Raw genomic sequence first — 18,628 nt, 5'->3', positions numbered from 1 at the left:
AGCCCTGCCCGCCGGCCCCCGCCGCGCCCACGCGCCCGGGCCACCCCCTACGGCGCCCGGGTCCCGCCTCCGCCTCAGCCATCCCGGCCCCGCCCCGCTCTCAGACCGTTAGCCCCCCCCCGCCCCGCCCCGCCCCGCCCCCACCCGTCTCCTCCTCGCGCATGCGCGCCAGCGTTCGGCGGCGCCACCGCCGCTCCCGCCGCGGGAACCAACCGCCGCCCGGCCCCGGTTTCTCCCCCCCTCACCGCGCCTCAGCGCGGCGCTCCCCGCTGGCGCGCAGCGGCGGCCGGCCGGCGGCCTCGCCGCCTGTCCCCGGCTGCCCCGCGAAGCCCCGCGCTTGCCTCCGCCCGCCGGCTTCTCCACAGCGGCGCTGCCGCCTCCAGCCCGCGCGGCGCGGCGCCCGGCGCGGCTCCCACTGCCGCTGTTGAAGAGTCCGCGCCCAGCTAAGGCGCAGTTCGGCGGGCGGGGCGGGGCCGCCCCGCGCAGGGGGAGGGGGCAGCGCCGCTCAGGGGTGGAGCGCGGCCAATCCGCCGCGCCCGGGGGCGGGGCTCGGCGCGGGAGCGGCCGCCCTCCATTGGCGGAGCGCCTGACGCGGGGACGGCCCTCCTGCCGCGCGCGCGCGCCCTCCGTGGGGACGGCGGCGCGCGGAGCGGCGTCCCCTTTCCCGGCAGGGGCGGTGAGGGGGGACGGTGCTGCTCCCTGCTTCGGGGGAGGTGAAAGTATAACCCCCAGTATGCATAAATAATTTAAAAAAAACCCCAAAACTCTTTTTTAGCATTTTTATTAGGGATAACAACTGGGAAATACTTGAAAATATTCACCAGCATCACGTTTCCTTCCTCAAAACTCCCCCTCAAAGCCCTGAGGTGAATATGGGCACAGATGAAGCATCGCGGGTCTCCCTCGGGCTTTGAAGTAACACAGACAACCATGAGATTGCATAGAAATGCTTTATTATATTTATTTGAACAAAGTAATTAAAATAAGGCATTCTGGGTTACATGTAAACATTCCCTCCCCCTACAGCAGGCAGCTGCTGCACAGTAAGCAGGTGTATGGTAACGGTAGCAAAAGTTGCAAGTTCTACTTTGACAGTGATACTTGTCAATGGGAATACAAATTCAAAGTTATATTAACATTTGACTTTTGTTTATTTAAGAACATGGCTTTTCTGGAGAAGAGATTTGATTCTGAAAAGCAAGGGTTGGATTCAATATAATGGCATCAAGTCTGAAAGACCGAGCTACCCATAATGTTCCAGACACAAAATTGCCTTTCACTACCAGAACTTTTGGAACCCAGAGAATTACCCTGTGTTGTCCAAAGATATTTAAACTGAAAGTTCATTAAATATTAGATATCCTGCATATGAGTACACTGTTGTTACTAACACTTTTTTTTTAAATACCGTCACCTCCTTGAAAGAGTATGATACATCACATTTATTTTACTTACATTCTGATGTCTGATTTTATGCCATATATTAATATAAAAGGATTCTGGAAGACTCTCCAAAGTAGTAAGCATCTGCCCTACTTGTCACTGACAATGTCTCTAGCAATAAGTTCTTTCATTATTTCATTGGTACCACCATAGATTGGCTGAACACGGGCATCCACAAAAGCTCTGAGGGGAAAAAAAACAACCCAAAACAAGGAAAGATTAAAAACAACTCCTCAGAATGGACATCCAATCAAAAGAAAAAGATGGAGTTTTATCCTCGAAGATCCCTCTTTTCAAAGTATGCTATTCCCATTTTTAAAGAGGTTCACATTTTCAAAGAGGTTTCAACTACCCAAAATATTTTACCTTTCCAAGGTACTGTGCCAAACTAGGAATTTGGTCAGTATCTCTTCCCTGTTTTTTGTTTACATTGTAAAGTCTCCACTATCTCCCCTAATTAAACAAAAATAAAATAAAGCTCTATAAAACCAGACTCCTGCCACTTTTCCCCCACCAATTCTTGTTCCCTCCTTTCCTCACATGACCTGAGCATTAACTCAACTCCAGACACCAAAGCCCCAATTCACCCACCACACCCATCCTGCAGAACAGCACACCTGCATGAACTGCAAGACCCAGGTGCCTCATTGTTGTGAAAAAACAACTCCTGCAGAGCTAAACTGATAGTTATTGTGGTAATTTACTCTAATGCCCTGGCCTGCCTGATCCTGTCAAGAGGACTGCTAACAGTGCTGTCAGTTCTTTCTTTGAGGTGGGACTCAAACACCTTGGGAGGAAAAGGAAGTGCCAACTGGTTTCACATCAGCTGGCTACAGCATTCTACTGACTACAGCATTCTACTGACATCAGCTCCAGCTCCATTTGGGCCAGCAGCCGAAAAGCTGCATGCAGCCAAACCATTTCCATCCTCATGCTGGAACCAGCCCCAGTACATGCACAGCTGGTGACAGCACACAGGATGATGACAGTGTGCTTTTCCATCTTAATTCTGCTTCGTTATACAGAGAGCAGCCCAGGAGCAATGCGGCATTCTCTGGAAACACGCATGTTGCTGAACCACGGGGATAATAAAACCCTGTATGGACAACTACTGCGCGCAGAGATAAGCAGGGGTTTGAGGACACCCTGAACAGGGCTTGCTGGCCTTCCTATTCAGTAAGATAGGGTGCAGAACACTCATAAGTTACAATCCTTAAAAACATGCAGGAAAAAGTTATTTTAAAGCAACATTTCATTCTCTTAATGTATTTAAAATAAAAAAATTTAAACCTACTCAGTTAAAAAATTACTTTCTGTTTATGACAACTGCACAGCAGTCCTATTTTTGCTATTTCTACTATCAGATTACCCCCTTTCAAAAAAAAACCAGCACCAAAAACTCTTAGTGTGACAAATGACATGTACACAAAAGGAAACACATCTTCACAGATAATACACAAGGAAATATTATAAGAGAACTCTATAAAATGTCCCTAAACTCAAAGCCAAAAATTGGGAACAGCAAATTCCTCTTTTTACATATCAATCTCTTAGCTTTTTCATTTAAAAAGGTGTAAAAAAGCTGAATGTAGCCAGTCATGCTCTTGGTTAGGCAATTTGTTATTTTGTGGTATTACACAAGATTTAGGCTGACCAACACGTTTTCTTTCCTTCATATGTATGCATTTAATTTCAGATAAAACATACAAACTAGCTCCCCTCATTTTTATTTTTACATTGCTTCTCTGGTTTTTCAATTAACATTTTCTTCTAGAAAAGCAACTTATTTTGTGAAAAAAATAGGTAACCGCTCAACAGTTTCTGAATTATTTGAAGAATCAAAACAAAGTCTTCCTGCAGACATCTGTACAGTAGATTGCCTTTCAATAAATGTGACAAAAGGAACAGTAAATCAGTACTAACACAAAATACCTAACAAGTAGCCGTAAAGGAAGTGCCTCATTTTACTTTGCTGGTAATCTTTCAAGTCTGAAATGTTACACTTACTTTGCAATTGGATACTCCCACATGTACCCCCATCCTCCGTGCAGTTGCACACACTGAGTAGCTACGCTGTTCTGGAGATCAGAAGACCTTAAATGGCCAAAAAGAAATTTGTTTTTAGAAGGATGTTACGCTGTGAAACATTACTAGAGATACAGATACATTAGCAACACAAAAATATAACCAAACTTTTAATCTATATAACTGATCTTAAATGCTGGCCATTAAAATCCTTTATATTCTGAGGGACTTTTTTCTTCCTTCATGATTGGTAAGAAATAAATACTGTTCAATTTAATGTATTAAAGATTTGTTCTCCTTATGGAAGAGCTTTCAGAGAAGGAAAGCTTTCAAAACAGACAAGCTTGTTTACCTTTCTCACAGGCCAAGAGATTTCTCTTGTAAAGCAGGTTGATGCAGTCTCTTTTCTCACCAAATCCCTCAGCTTTGTAAAAAATTAACAGCATCACAGGCTTCCCCCCACCCCCCCCAGCAACACACCAGGATGCTCTTTGAGTATAACCATCACCTGGGAATAATTTATTTTCCTCAATAGATTTTTATAGTTTTCAATTCTAAAAAATACTGTAATTCTTAAACAGGATTGCTTACTCCAAAATATGGATTTAACTGCAAAATAAGATTTTAACTGCACTGGAAGTTCAAGCTAAAGTTAAAAGACATAAAAAACTTTCTAAGCATACAACTTTCAGAGTGGCAACAGAAGTAAAGAAAATGACTATTCAAGTCAATTGCTCCTCATGGAAGAATGTAAGAGTCCTTTTCTCCAAACCACCCCTCTCCTTTTCTCCAAACCCCTTTTCTCCCCTCATCCAGTTAAATCCTTACAGTTTATTATATCAACTTTAAGTCTGCAGTGGTGAGTTCCTGCAACTGTCTTTCCTAAATATATTTTCAAATTAATTTAGGTATATAATACAACCTGTCACGACAAAATAAAGCCTTTCATCAGGTATTAGAAAAGAGATGCACAAACTATGTTTTCAAATCCTTCAAAGCTCTAACTCAAGCCATTGACTATGCAAAAGGTTTGAAGCAAAATTAACTGGAGATAGTCTCCTGAAACATTAAGGAATAAAGGAATTCTACATTCAAGCATTTCCTAGACCATTTAAGATAGTTTTATGGAAGGAAGTCACAGGGAGTCCATTAGGGAAAGGGGAAATCCACAACAAATTGTGGCGCTGAACAGTTGGGAGGGTGGGGGAATTTCAAATGCCTCGCTTTGGGAAATTTGTTGAGGAAGTAAGTCTACATATCTGAGCTGGCACTAGTTGTTTCCTCCTCCTCAAAACTGAATGCCTCTGCTTGTGTACCTGGTACTTCTAGGCAATCAGTGCCAGGAATAGCACTCAATCAAAATCCTTCCTTTCATTGTAAATATTCTCTCTGGATTCCCTTAGTATTCTCTGCTCATTTCCTCTAAACTTATTTTTAAAAGTCTACAATCTGTAAACCTGTGCATCTTCCATAAAATTATTTGTTCAGGTCTGATGTGCTTTTTTCTCCCATCTTTGCAAGCAAAATAAAACTACATAAATTAATGTGTCACTATCTTAGATGCTTCTACTCATCCAGCTTTCTCTGGTTAAACCTAAGTTTAACAGATAACACTCACCAAGTACGGGGAGAGGGAGGAGGAGTTCTTGCCAATAAAGGAAAGCACTGTTTAGTCTCAGTTACAGCAATAGCTGTAGCCAACTATTTCTTCCCAAAACCAGACAGCTTCAAAAACTGGCTGGGCCAAACAGCTATTGCTAAGTAACATTAACTAAAAAGTATCATAAAAGCATCAAAAACCCCTGTGCTTTTAAAAAAAAAAAAACCAAAACCAAAGAAACACCTAACAACAATTTGCTACAGTAAAATGTAAATGTTTGTCTAAATACCAATGAAGTACTCGCTTTTACTTGAAGCTAAAGCTGAGTCCTGATCTTGTCATTAATGGAAGCCTACTTCAAAAGCATGCTATTATTTTGAAATTGATCTGTTTCACCAACACTGGTTTTCAATGTAACTGAGATTTTTGTGGACTACATGATTAAAGTTATAGCCAGTGGTCTCTATTAGAAGCTGACAATGTTATTAATCAGACAGTAATTTTATCTTTTCCTTAGATCTGAAGAGTTCAGTGTTTTTATCATTAGACTCCTGTCAAGATCATGCAAGTAAAACTTCCAAATTACTTTAACCACATACCAATACTTTGCCATAGAAGCTGTGGAGGAGTCCAGACGTTTATCTGCATGCAGCTGCAAACAGTTGTCCATAAAAGCTCGACCCACGCAAATCTGCGTTTTCATTTCTGCCAACTTGTGCTGTACTGTCTTATTTTGGAAGTGGATAGAGGAGGCAGAGGGAAGAAAGAGCAGTAGTAGTACAGTTTAAGTGATTTGAAGTACAAAACGGAGCATTTTCTAAAAGGATTTCTGTTAGAAATCACCATTTCAAACAACTTTGGCTCTGTACACCAGAATACAGCTTACTTTCCATACAATTATGTCTTTACCAATCTTATTAGAGAAAATTACTGCCCTTTACTTCTCAAGACCAACTCAAAACATGACCTTAAGAGAAAAACCCCAAGAGCCTGAAAACAAATTCCTAGAGAGCAGAGTAGGAGGCACTGCATGCTCTGTCACTCTCAGCTCCCTCTTGTGGGGGAATGTCCTTTCACTCTGTAGAGCCACTGATTTCCCCAATTAATAACATTTCATCATCTATTGAATGCTTTTTCTATGCATTCAGTTCTTCAGAGTTTAAGCCATACACAAAGAGACACAAGCAAAACCAGGAAATTTTAGACTAATATCATAAAGTTTTTCAACACTGAGTTTTGTCACATTGGAAAAGAGCTTCTAGATAGAAGAGGTAAAACCCATCGCTAAGGTTGTGTAAAACCAGATCAGGCAAGCATTCGACCATCTTCTTGTAATTCTGGTAGGGAGGGGATAAAAACATCACCCAGTAACAAAAGTTTTTTCTAATCTCACAGTTCTAAAATTTTATATAAAAAAATCTTGCTCGCCTTGACAATAAATATAACAGACCAGTCTACTATTACAAATAAAAGATTTGATTTCAAACACTGTACTGTAGCATGACTAATGAATTAGGCAAGGCAGAGCTCTAACTAGAAAGGATTTTTGGTTATATGCACATTCGAGCCATCAGCAACAAAAAGGAAACTAAAGAGGTATGCAAGAATGGATTATTTTGGCAAAAATAACATACTTTATGAAGTTTATTGGCCACCTGGTGGTTGGCAGTGGGCTAGCCTAAAAAAGGAGATTTTGGAGGTTCCTGCACAGTGAACTACTACCATTAGGAAGCATCCCTTACCTACATTAAAAAAGGTAAAATATATTTCTTTTGTGTTAAAGCTGCATACTGCACATACTAAATTCCATCTGGAATTATGGATTTCTGAATGTTAACTTTAAAAACAGATGAAGATCATAATTTCCTGAAAGATACCTAGAATTCCAGCCTCTAAAGGGCCCAGTTCTGCTGCTATTCACAACTGAAGATTGTGATTTTGACAAAGAAAGTCTCAAGACTTAGAAACGGATTTTTTTTTTAATTATTTCAAAAGTATATATATTAAAAAAAAAGAGAGGCAACCAACATCCTCTAACCCATATGAGTCACTTCCATCCTATAAACCAAACATGCAGGAGCTTGGTCTGCTTCAGCCCTAACAGCTAATGTGGTTTTCAGGAAAATTGTAACATTGCAATACTGCGGAAAGCAACATCTGTTTTATGACTGCAACTAATGAGCACAGGCATAAACGTCTCAAAACACAATTAACTACCACTGTCAGGAGTGAGGTATGCTCACAGAGAATGACCCAACAGTTTTATACGCAGTCACTTAAACACCCAGCTAGCTGCTAGCTGAGGAATCTCATTACAATACCCATAAAGCTGAATACAAACACCTCTGCAGGCATTCAGGCAGCAAGGTCACTGCCTGGGAGTCCCCACCAGCATCAGCCTCAAAGTTCATTTTTCTGCAATGCATTATGTGCAGAGGAATGCAGTACCTGCACATGTGCCAAGCTCTTCTGCAGTCTGTAGGATTCCAGGCAGATATAGAAATACACACAGGTGTAGTAGAACCTGTGATTAGGACCTCTGACAGTAAAAAGCAAGCCCAAGAGCAACAAGGTAATTTTTCTTCATCAGCAGCAAAAAGCCAGTATAGTTTCTGCCTGCATATTTCACTTCCAAGAGCAGCACTGCTGGGAGGTATCTAACTGAATCGTAAAACACACACAGTAAGGCTTTGGTGGTGTTGGGTTTATTATTTTTGTTTTTCAAAAATGAGTGATGGGCATGGAGGCAAACAGCCGCCACAGTCCAACAATGAAACCTGTGCAAATAGTCCTCTGAAAACAGCCCAGTGATTTCCATTTGCCCGCTATTTTACATACACAGATGTAAAGCAAATGCACACTGGATTCTGTATACAAGTCTCTCAGTTCTAACTCACCTGCAAGTGTGCAATTGTCTTTCCAAAAGCTTTTCTTTGCTTCACATAATTCCTTGTTTCTTCAAACATGAATTCACAGCTGGCAAGAGCCATATCAGCAATGAGCAGTCTTTCCTTTTGAAACACAAATTACAGAATCCAGTTGAATTAGTCCTACATTTCTCCATATCAGATGCACAATTGGGACACAGATGTTCAGTGTTGTTCATTAAGGGAGGGGGGCAGAAGTCACACTAAGTATCAAACCAGACACATTGCATTACTGAAATTAATGAGTGGGACAAATACCTTGCTGCCTGAAGCTCACTTTTAAGTCTTTTCCGGGGTAATGTTCTACCACAGCAACGACTCAAAAAAATAGCTACAAATCAACCACAGGACTCTTACTGACTGAAAAATTTCACATCGAATTCTGTTTCAATTATTGGTTTTCACTGCTCAGTTTAAACAACAACTGTATTTAACAATTTCAATAGGACACCTCTAGAAAAAACAAAACCTACAAAAACCTGGCTGGTTTTTCCTTCCTCGTAACATGTTGAAAAACAGAAACGAAGTACAGAACAATTACTTCTAGCACCACTGAAATCATCTGATGCATCACATTGAACCTGTTCATGAGTGTATGTATTTCTTTAAAGCAGTAAAAGATTTCCTTCGACCAGGTCTCATATTTACTCACAGTATAAAATTAAACAAACATGATCCCTACCAGATGAGGCAAATACAAAGTCATAGTTTTGACAAAGCACAGTCACATTTTGAAAAACCACATTGCCTCTTTGTCCTCCCAAATAATTCCAAAACTTCATAAACTCAGTTGTAAACTGTTATTTCCACTAGCAAGGTATTTTGGAAACTAAACAATTTCTTTACTTTGCCATAGGGACAGAGTTCCTTATATCTTTTATATGCTTCTACTGGTAGAAGAGCTAGAAGAGCAGTGCTTGCTTGTTTCTTTAGAGAGGATACCAAATGCATCAGAGACTTTCAAGCTATACTTAATTTACTAAGCAAAGTGGTTCCATGCTACAAGTATACAAGAAAACTGTGGTATGTTCTTTTAAATACACTACCCTCAGGTTCTTCAATAGCTGAGTTGTTGATTAAGAGATCTGGCTTTGAGCTAGTGGGATATCAACATTTTTACCAATGCCCAAAGAATTGCACTTTTAGCACTAGAACTGTGTACTTCAGTTAAAAAGCAGCAGTATCAACACAATGTTGCCTACAGACATCCCGATTCGGAGCCCAAGGTGGCTCCCAACAATACATAACATTCAAGACTAAGGCAGATTCTTGCAATGACAAAAATTGTCTCCGTATTCTTCCTACGGACAGGAAACACTCATGTTCCTCTTACCTGAGGGAGCTCTGCCATCAGATAATAGAAGCCTTTGTTCTCCTTTCCAAGCAAGGCACTGGCTGGCAACCGCACATCTTCGAAAAACAGCTCTGCCGTGTCCTAAGAGGATTTTAAACGCAACAGTTTATAGCCTGACATTCTCGCCCCATTTTTTTTTCTTGCTATTGTACACTTCAACTTGAAATCATAGAATCATTGAGGTTGGAAGGGTCCTCCAGGGATCTTCTAGTTTATTTCCTACTCAAAGCAACTCCAGCAAAGCAAACAGCTGAGGGCCTTGGCCAGTTATGCTTTCCAAAGCTCCAAAGATGAAAGCTCCATGACCTCTTTGGGCCCTGTTCCAGTATCTGATCACTTTTATGGTGATTTTTTTTCTTAATACCTACTTAGAATTTTCCTTAATGTAACCTGTGTCCCTTGCCACTCTCCCTTTCACTGTACTTCTCTAAGAAGAATCTGGCTCCACCATCTCTACAGCCAACTGTTAGGTAGCTAAAGACACCAATAAGATCCTGTCCTTCCAGGCTTCTTCAGAGTGAAGAAATCCAGCTTCCTCAGCCTCTTCTTGCACATCACATGCTTCAGACTTCCATAGGCAAACTCAGCATACATACTTTGCACGTATATCATTTGTGCTCTAAAGCCTAAGAACTAGAATAGCACCACAGTTCCGTTTTATATTTGTTTAGCTAATGTCAGGCATTAAGTGGTTTTAGACGTCCTCCAAGTTTATTACATGTTAGGGGTTGCATGAACTCACTTGAGCTTTCAGGCCAATTTTGTTCAGCTTGCGTCCTTTGATGAAACCTTTTGTTCCACTTTCCACCAGAAAAAGGCTGATCCCATGAGCAGGAGATCGGGCCTCCCGGTTTGTAACTGCAACCACGATCACTACATCGCTCATCCAACCATTAGTGATGAATACCTGCAAAAAAATGCAACTTGGAATAAAGCAACAAGCTAGGTGGATAGAAGTTAGAAGAGATCATCAAGCAGCAGAAAGAAAAATTGCATTGACACTTTCACAGGTGAACTGAAAGGCAAGGTTTAAGTGTCCAGAAGCTTTAAGCTGCCTGGAACAAGGTCTATTAAAGTAGGAATTAGTTTGAGAAGTATTGTGTGGGTCAGAAGTGTGACATTAAAGAATGCACAGATCTGGTTCTTTTGTCTGTCCCATGATAAAGAAGGAATGTGGTATCAAATGTAGGTATTAAATGAACACAGAGGTTCTCTTTTCTAGAAATGAAATTAGCAAGGTATAACATGCAAAACTATCAATGGCTTCTTGTCACAACTGCCTACTATAATCATGTAGCATGACTCATGAACCTGCCAAAGTGATAAATCTTAACTCCAGCAAAAGATGAGCTATCTGTCCTGCTTGCCTTCAACTGTGCAGCATGAGCAAGTATCCCTTTGAACACCTGTACGTACATATTTGCTTGCACACATTCTCACCACTTGAAATTCTGCTAAGGCCAGAAGTCTATCAGTACCATGTTATCAGCAGCAGTACAAAAGAAGGGGGGGAGAAAAAAGATTAAGACATTCCATAGCTTTAAAAAAAAAAAAAACACAAAACCTGTTGAACCCACACTTCCATTTGAACACTACTTCTGCCTTCTTGCTTTTTTATTATGGCAATGAAAGAAGAGGTTAATGCTGCCAGCTTTGCAACAGCTCGACAACACACACACATAGCATCTGATGCAGTTGGGTTTTCTTCTCCTAACATGACCAGCAGGCTCCTGAATAAAGATTCCACAGCTTGCATTGTGGCAACACAAGTTTCCACTCAGGCCACAGAAGATTTCACAGTGGTAGCACATACATTTTGTTGTTCAACCTCAGTACTAAAAAACAGCCCTGGTCCGGCTTATACTATGCAGGACTTCCCCCCGCCTTGTCTTCTCAGTTTAAGGGGGAATGGGCCTTCTGATAGGGTTATTTAAAAGCTACAAAGAGAACCTACTCAAGCCCTTCCATAAATTGGTCTGTAAATGGCCAGCAACAGAAATATCTTAAGTCCTATAAAAAAAAAGTAACTGGGGAAAAAAAACCCCACCACATAACCCGCAGAAAAACAAAAGTGAAAGGACTGGGGGGAGATACTAACGGTGGTGTACATCCTTTACTGTCTAAATGCATTCAGTTCCCAAAGCCTATGAGCAGTATATATGTCTGTTCACTTACCTTACTGCCATTAAGGATCCAGTCACCTCCATCCTTTTTTGCGTATGTTCGTATTCCCTGCAAGTCACTAAAACAAAATTCAAAAGGTCCTTCAAGAAACCATTCCAGAAGCTGCAATTCATATCTTGAATTCTACCCAGTATAAAATAAGATAGATTTTTATACCGTCCAGGCACAGGCTCAGTGAAAACGCATACAAGGATAGTGAAACACGGTGAAATAGCTTAGAGTGTAACACAGAAACCACAAGCACGCTGTGGAAAGGGCTGATAAATCTATGTAATTGTACAAGAGCATGAGGTCTCATTTTAACGTATCTGCTTGTGCAAGGTGGTGTAATACAAGCACTGACACCAACGGGTCAGCATCCCCTTACGCCAATGCACCTTAGATGACAAACACCATACAAAACCACATCCTCTAAGCAGGCTCAACCCTGATGAGGAGGCTCTGTAAAAAGCAACTGGCAACATCTACCATTTGTAGAAGCATGACACCAACAGGTTCTGCTCTTCACCTGTCCCTCTCTGTTTTAGAAACTGGCCACATCAACTGTGTCTACGTCAAACATGTGCTGTCTGCCCTTCAATAATCATGGGCAAGGAGGGACATTTCTCTGCTTGAAAGGATTCAGAGGAAAGAAAATAAGGTGTTCTGTTCCACAACAAAAGCTAATAGTAAAGTCAAGCCCTCTTTACCGAGGTATGTAATTTTCTCCTGACTATGTTTCATATTAAAAGTATGTTCACATGACAAGCAAGTTAGTGACTATAAACTCAGACTATAAAAGCAAATACAAAGCATATTTGCCCACAGGGGATGATATGGAAATAGATTCTGAGCAAGTATCTTGAAATGACAAAGCTGTAATAAATAATCTATAAGTAACAGTTGTTTTTGAGGTACTACCTAATCTAGCATACTGTCCAGTCACTAAGATAACCATATAACCAGGAGGGTCAGGAATTTTTTCCCTGAGATCATCATGTGCTGTCTACTGATTTAAGACCACTGTTTTAGTATTTAGCTTACCTGCCAGCCCCGGGTTCTGTCATGGCAATAGCTCCAATACACTTGCCTGCAATCATTTCAGGGATAAAGCGTTTAATCTGTTCTTCAGAGCCATAGTTTGCAATGTAGGGCATGACTATATCTGAATGAAGGCTGAATCCTGGGCCAGTACAGTTAACATACATCCTTAGGGAGAGGGGAAAAAAAAGGAAAAAAGCTCAAACAGAAGTACTACAAAGATTTAAACATTGAACTTTACACAGTTACAACAGACCCAACAATGAAGAAAGCCCCACTACACAGAAGTCTGAGATAATGCGAGCTTGTGGCACTTGTACTGTTACTTATAGAATGTACTTTCACAATGACATTTATTACTTAAACAATCATCTGGAATACTTAAAACAGGAGGGATTTACGTATGTCTAAACTATCATTTCCATGAGAAAGATAACACCATTTTCTGTAAGCAAACATATTCCACAATGAGGACACCTTATGGAAAAACATACAGTCTCTTGATAATATCACTGAAATTCTTCCTGAAGCATCCAGTACTTACTGCTCCTCCCAGACCACAGCTGAAGAGAGAATATCTGCTCCAATGCCTCCATGTTTTTCAGCGATAGCAACACCCAGCAAACCTTGTTGTCCAGCCTTTTCCCAGAGCTCCCTGCTCACCTGGCCGTCCTTCTCCCATCTGCAAAACGAACACAAGAATGGAGTCACACATTAAATCCTCCATGTGCTACTGTTTATTTGTCATGGCTGCTGCTTCAGACTAGAGCACCTGCAGCCCAGTTTCCCTGCATAGGAAGAGACTTTCAGTCTCCCCAACACGCAATGTGTAGGGTACATAGACAACTGTATTTCCCAGCTAAGAAGCAGTGGCTTAATAACAGGTTTTCTATTCTTCAAGCCCATAGATGCTACTGGCATTACAGGGGCACCAACTGTATAACAAGTTTAAACTCCTGCTTCCAACATAAAACCTGACATCTCTTTAAGCCTTATTATGAAAGGCAGTGCTGTCTATTGGTCCGAGTACCAGACCGGGATTTAGGAGATTTAGCCATAACCATCTGGATAATTACAAGCAGGTCTTTACCTTCCTGACATTCCATTTTCCCCACGTACAAAATAGGTATAACACATCTGTATCTTTTGTGAAAGATTTCAACTCTACCAATGAGAACTGCTTTATAAGAACCAAGTGTTAACACATTAGTAACTTTTATATAAAAATCGGTCCCTGTGCACTTATTACAAGTCAGTACTGTATCTTGGTAAATTACTGCTTTAAGGTGGTTTCAAGTTTGTAAATAGAGTTGAGGCTTATCTGCTGACAGTTTGCAAACTTTAACACCACAGGAATCACTTATTCTTGGAAAAATAGTGCCTCTTTATGGAGTCTGCCAACTTAATAGAAAGTTGGATGGCCACTAATGGCACAGCTTTTTTTTTTAATGTCTCTTGTTTTTTAAAACCACAATTTTAAAATTACATGGTAGACAGATTGTATCAGAGACACTCCTCTGACACACCTGTGTGCAGCAGAGCTATACCATAGAACATTATCCACAGTTAATCAAGTATCTTATCCTACATATTTAAGCTCATTTCCAGAGCTTTTGCTCCTACACTGGAAATCTTAAACAAATCTCTCTCGTGACCACCTTTGCTTTTTCCCCCCCCACTTTTAGGGCCATTCCTGTCTCTACTTCACCCATCACCAAAGCTTCTCCTCCTCACAATAATCCACAACCACATTCGTCTCTTCACATCAGCCCAGCCAATTAATATACTATGCCTGAAGCCTCCTTGTTTACTTGAAAGGTGTGAGAACAGAATGGTTCATAGGTCGCTGAAGTGATGCAAGAACCTAAGTCCAACTTGTTCCAGTCTCTCTAGGAAATCATTGTGTCAGCAAGCTAGCAAACAGGATCTTCAATAACCTCGAGCAGAGCCAGTACCTGTTCACAAACCTGCACTAGAAGCCATTCTAACAAAAGATGAGGGAAAACATCTCTTTTTGTGGACAGAATATGATTGTACAGTGGAAAAGCATACTACTTTGAGGTCATGGTTTGAGGATGAAAAAATAGTTGGCAACAACCCTGATGTAAGCTGTTTCCATTGCCTCCTGGTGTTCATTTCTGCCCCAAAGCCACAACACTCCACCCACTCAATTGTGCCATCTCAACTGTTTGTGGATACACACTGTGAGCTGCATCGAGAATAAGCCCTTCACTATCCCCTGGGTGTTTTCACAGGAATGTTTTTCAAGTAAAGTAAAAATTGCTTAAGACACTACTGCAGCTTAACACTTTCTGTTCAAAAACATGTTCTGAGTTCATTTATTTTCTTTCCCCAACTATAACGTGATTGGATATAGCTAAAACAAGGGCGAAAAATACTCTCCAGCTCTAGTTCAATGGAAGTACAGTTCTACTCTGTGCAGAAGACCACACATTTCCACAGAAGCAAAAAAGACAGAAATTTAAAAGAAGATATTTTGTGCAAGTTTCTTGGTAATACACAACCCAGCTTACCATCCTATGTGTACGGTATTTACAAAATCTACTGCAACGCAACCTAGACACAATGTCAGTGCTTTTTGGATGACAGCAGTACGATAGCTTGGCAACTGAATTGTCTCCCTAACTCTACCCGCAAGACACTGGTGTCAGAGTTAATACCTCCAGGCAGGGATACTTTCACTGCAACTCTGCAAACTGCATTTGTCTGCTCATAGGCCTCAGACGAAGATGCCAGACTGCCTACACTGGAGCTCAAACAATGCAGTGAGTTTTGATCATGTGTGATTTTTTTTTTCCACATATGATTTTCATAGTAAAGTTTGTTTCAATTGAGTAAATTTGAAATAGAAAGCTTGTAAATGAAAACAAATATCCTGTTTATCCTGTTATATTAACACCCCAAAAAGCATTTTGGGGAAAAAATGCATATTATTTGGCAAAGCAGAATGTTTAAGAGGTATCTTACTCTGCGTGAAAAGGCAGCACTTCTTCCTGAAAGAACTTCCTGGCACTCTCCCTGAAGATATCATGATCTGACGAGAAGATCCTCCGAGTGCCTATATCAATCAAACTTTTAGCAGAAGATGGTTCTGGGCGCTTTGTGCCTTGCTGTTCAGTTTGCAGAGGACTAAAAAAGACAAGTGAAAGCATCTGTTAGGACACAGGCACCCCCATTTACATAACTCTTTTAAAAGAACGGAAACACCTGTGTTGTTAAACATAGTTCACATCCCAAGTCTAGCACACTGTTAGGTCCAAAGGATACCCACGATAAATATAAAGACCTAACATACACTGTACTTCACTGGGCTGTGAAAGGAGGTAAAGCAAGACTGGTTTGTCCTTAACGCTTCAAATAAATTAAAAACAGTAATAATACATACATAGGTAAGAGGATAAAGTTTCTGTTCATTAGAGATGCTAAAAATCATCACTGCCTTCTCCCCCTGCCACACAACCGCCAAAATGCAATTCAGCTCAATTTAAACCGAGGGGGTAAGTTTTTGAACAAGTAAACTTTTTTTGTGGGTTTTGTTCATTCTGTACATGCCCCCAGAAGTCCCAAAATTGCAAATCCATGACACTGAAAATTCACGCACTCAAAGGCGAGCACAACATGGATTTGCACGCTCTGAGGGCTGTATTATACTCTGCATTATTACATATATCTGCATAGTTCTAACCTTGAACATAATACTTTCTAATTCCTTCTAACTTTCAGTATTTTTGTTGTACAGGAAGGCTAATCCTCCCAAAACTCTCATAAAAACATATGTAAAAATAAAATGCCTCTTTAACAAAAAAACTGAAACAGTGGTAAATGTCAGTAGTTGAAACCACACAAGGGAAGTATAATTACAAAATAACAAGGAAGGGTTTAAAGGTTTTGTAGGGGTTTAGAATGTCAAGGACAACATACTACTTTAGGGCTGAAATGAAAATTCACTTCTTACATTTGTGCATTGGGTTCTTTGACTTGCTTTTATTTTATTGCCACAAAACATCAGAAATTATAAACACAGAGCTGAGCTATATTAAATGGAAAAGGCATTCACTGTTCCTTTCTCAAACTAGTTTGTCCACCTGTCCTCAGTTCCTCAGCACCAGTTTCCCAGCACAGTAATTGTGTGTAGTCCCACAGAGCTTAGCTGAGCCTCCACTTATTTACTCCATTACCGAGATGAAGGTCTTTATTTACTGCCACATGAAGTTACTCACTCTTCCTGGTGCAAAGGATTAAATGCCCCTGAAACGCAGACTCAATTTCTTCTAGTGATATTTGGAAGGAATGGGCTACTGCAACTTGCTTGTTCAGTATTTTGTACCCTCAAACACAGGCTTCCCATGCTAGGCACACAGTGACTCTCCCAAAAGCTCCACCTTATTTTTAAAGCTGTTTAAGATCATATTGAGCTTTAAGACCACCCTTCTGTTTAATTGCGGCTCACAGCCCACATGGCACACAGGGAAGGGCCGGGCTGCTCCTTCACACCAACCACAGCCCTAGGAGACACAACTCCTAGGTCTGAGGAGGCATGAGCAGGCTCCTGCCCTTCTGCTCCCCGAAAACCCCCTTCCCCGAGCCCAAGCACCCTGCTGCCACGGGCGACCGGGGTGCCCAGGCAAGGAGGTGCCCCGACCCATCACCTGCTGCCACCACGGGACTCGGCGTCCTCCGAGCACGGACGGGAAGTGGAGCAAAGGTCGGTCCCGTCACGGGGGACACACGGGAGCTTCCAGGCCCGCCGGGCCCAGGGGCCTCGGTGGGCTCCCAGACCTGCCGGGCCCAGGCCGCAGCCCAGGGCACTCACGGGGCTCCCAAGCCTGCTGGGCACCAGCCGCTCACCCGGACCCCAGCTGTCTCCCGCAATGGGGGCACAGGCACACACATATACACACACACCTATGTATACATATACACCTGTGCCTATAACCTTCCCGCCACACTTATACAGAGCACACATCCATATCCCTCCAAATATATACATACGTGTGTACACCCAACACATATATATACACGTATCTATATGAATATGTATGTGTATATATAGCATGTGCAACCCCATCAACACGTACACACCCACCCCCCCTTCCGCGCCCACGCGCAGGGGCGCACGCCCACTTTCACGGTGCGCCCCAGCGGGGCCCCCAGACACAGGCGCCCGGGTACCCCCCGCCTTGCCCGGCGCACACCCGCCTCCCCACCCGCGCCTCAACCCCCCCACACAGCGGCGATGCCCGCCAACGCCAGCCCTGCGCCCCGCTAACCTGGCCTGGGCAGAGAAGGACCGAGGGCCAGCGACCCGCAACAAGCCGCGCAGGCGGAATAGCCGCGCCGCCATCTTGCGCCGCGGCGAGACGGGGCGGGGTGGGGCGGGGCGGCACCGCCATTAAAACCCGCGGCGGGGGCGGGGTCCACGCCCTGTCAGGGCCCATTGCTGTGAAGCTTGTGGGTTGGTCGTGTTATTATTATTATCGTTATTATTGTTTTCTTTCCGGGTCGTTTAGTGGCAGCTTCTCAGTTCCGTCAGCGTTGCTCTTCTCCTCACCCTGTGTGGCGAGTAGAAGGATTTCTGCTGCTCAAAACCTCTCTTGCAACACACACCCGTGTAGTCGTCCCTGTTCCCGCCTTCCTACAGTTATAAATTCCTTCTAACGCATCTGGGCTTACAACAGGATTATGATTATTTTTCTAACGTAGTTTTGAAATCATGTTACAGAGGTGAGCGGGAACAAAGGCGACTCAGGCGCACCCAGGGAGGGTGAGGTGGCTGTCAGGACGAAGTGGATTATGTATTCAGGGGTGGTTTGTGTGATTACGCTGGGAGAGAGCCGCTCCCAGCTTTGCCACGGCTCTGTCCTCCCTCCTCAGGGCGGCAGCAGCGGGGGCGTCCCCTCAGGGACGGGGCTGTCACCCCTCCCCGGGTCGGCAGGCCGGGTTTTGGGGGGCCCTGACGTCCCCAGCCCTGGCGAGGGACCGAGGGGGTGAACCTGAGTTCCTCTCTCTTCAGGGCTGCTCCAGGCGGTGCGGAAGGGGAAGGCACCGCCGGGC

General features: G+C 42.7%; 1 protein-coding gene across 1 annotated transcript; it reads right to left on the bottom strand.

Annotated features, from left to right (window-relative positions):
• Nucleotides 1–942: 942 nt before the first annotated feature.
• ACADL (acyl-CoA dehydrogenase long chain) lies at nt 943–17,918 on the bottom strand. The gene is made up of 11 exons (XM_050899833.1): nt 17,845–17,918; nt 15,542–15,703; nt 13,098–13,235; nt 12,557–12,721; nt 11,525–11,591; nt 10,092–10,256; nt 9,329–9,430; nt 7,966–8,079; nt 5,668–5,795; nt 3,451–3,537; nt 943–1,626 (listed from the first exon to the last, which is right to left on the bottom strand). The coding sequence occupies exons 1-11, from the start codon at nt 17,916–17,918 to the stop codon at nt 1,533–1,535; spliced, it is 1,296 nt and encodes a 431-aa protein (XP_050755790.1). The 3' UTR covers nt 943–1,532.
• Between the last annotated feature and the right edge of the window lie 710 nt (nt 17,919–18,628).

This window comes from Gymnogyps californianus, chromosome 7 (genome assembly GCF_018139145.2).
Source record: "Gymnogyps californianus isolate 813 chromosome 7, ASM1813914v2, whole genome shotgun sequence".
Classification (NCBI taxonomy): domain Eukaryota; kingdom Metazoa; phylum Chordata; class Aves; order Accipitriformes; family Cathartidae; genus Gymnogyps; species Gymnogyps californianus.
Note: the sequence above shows the minus strand (reverse complement) of the source record. Positions and strands in the feature narration are given on the sequence as shown.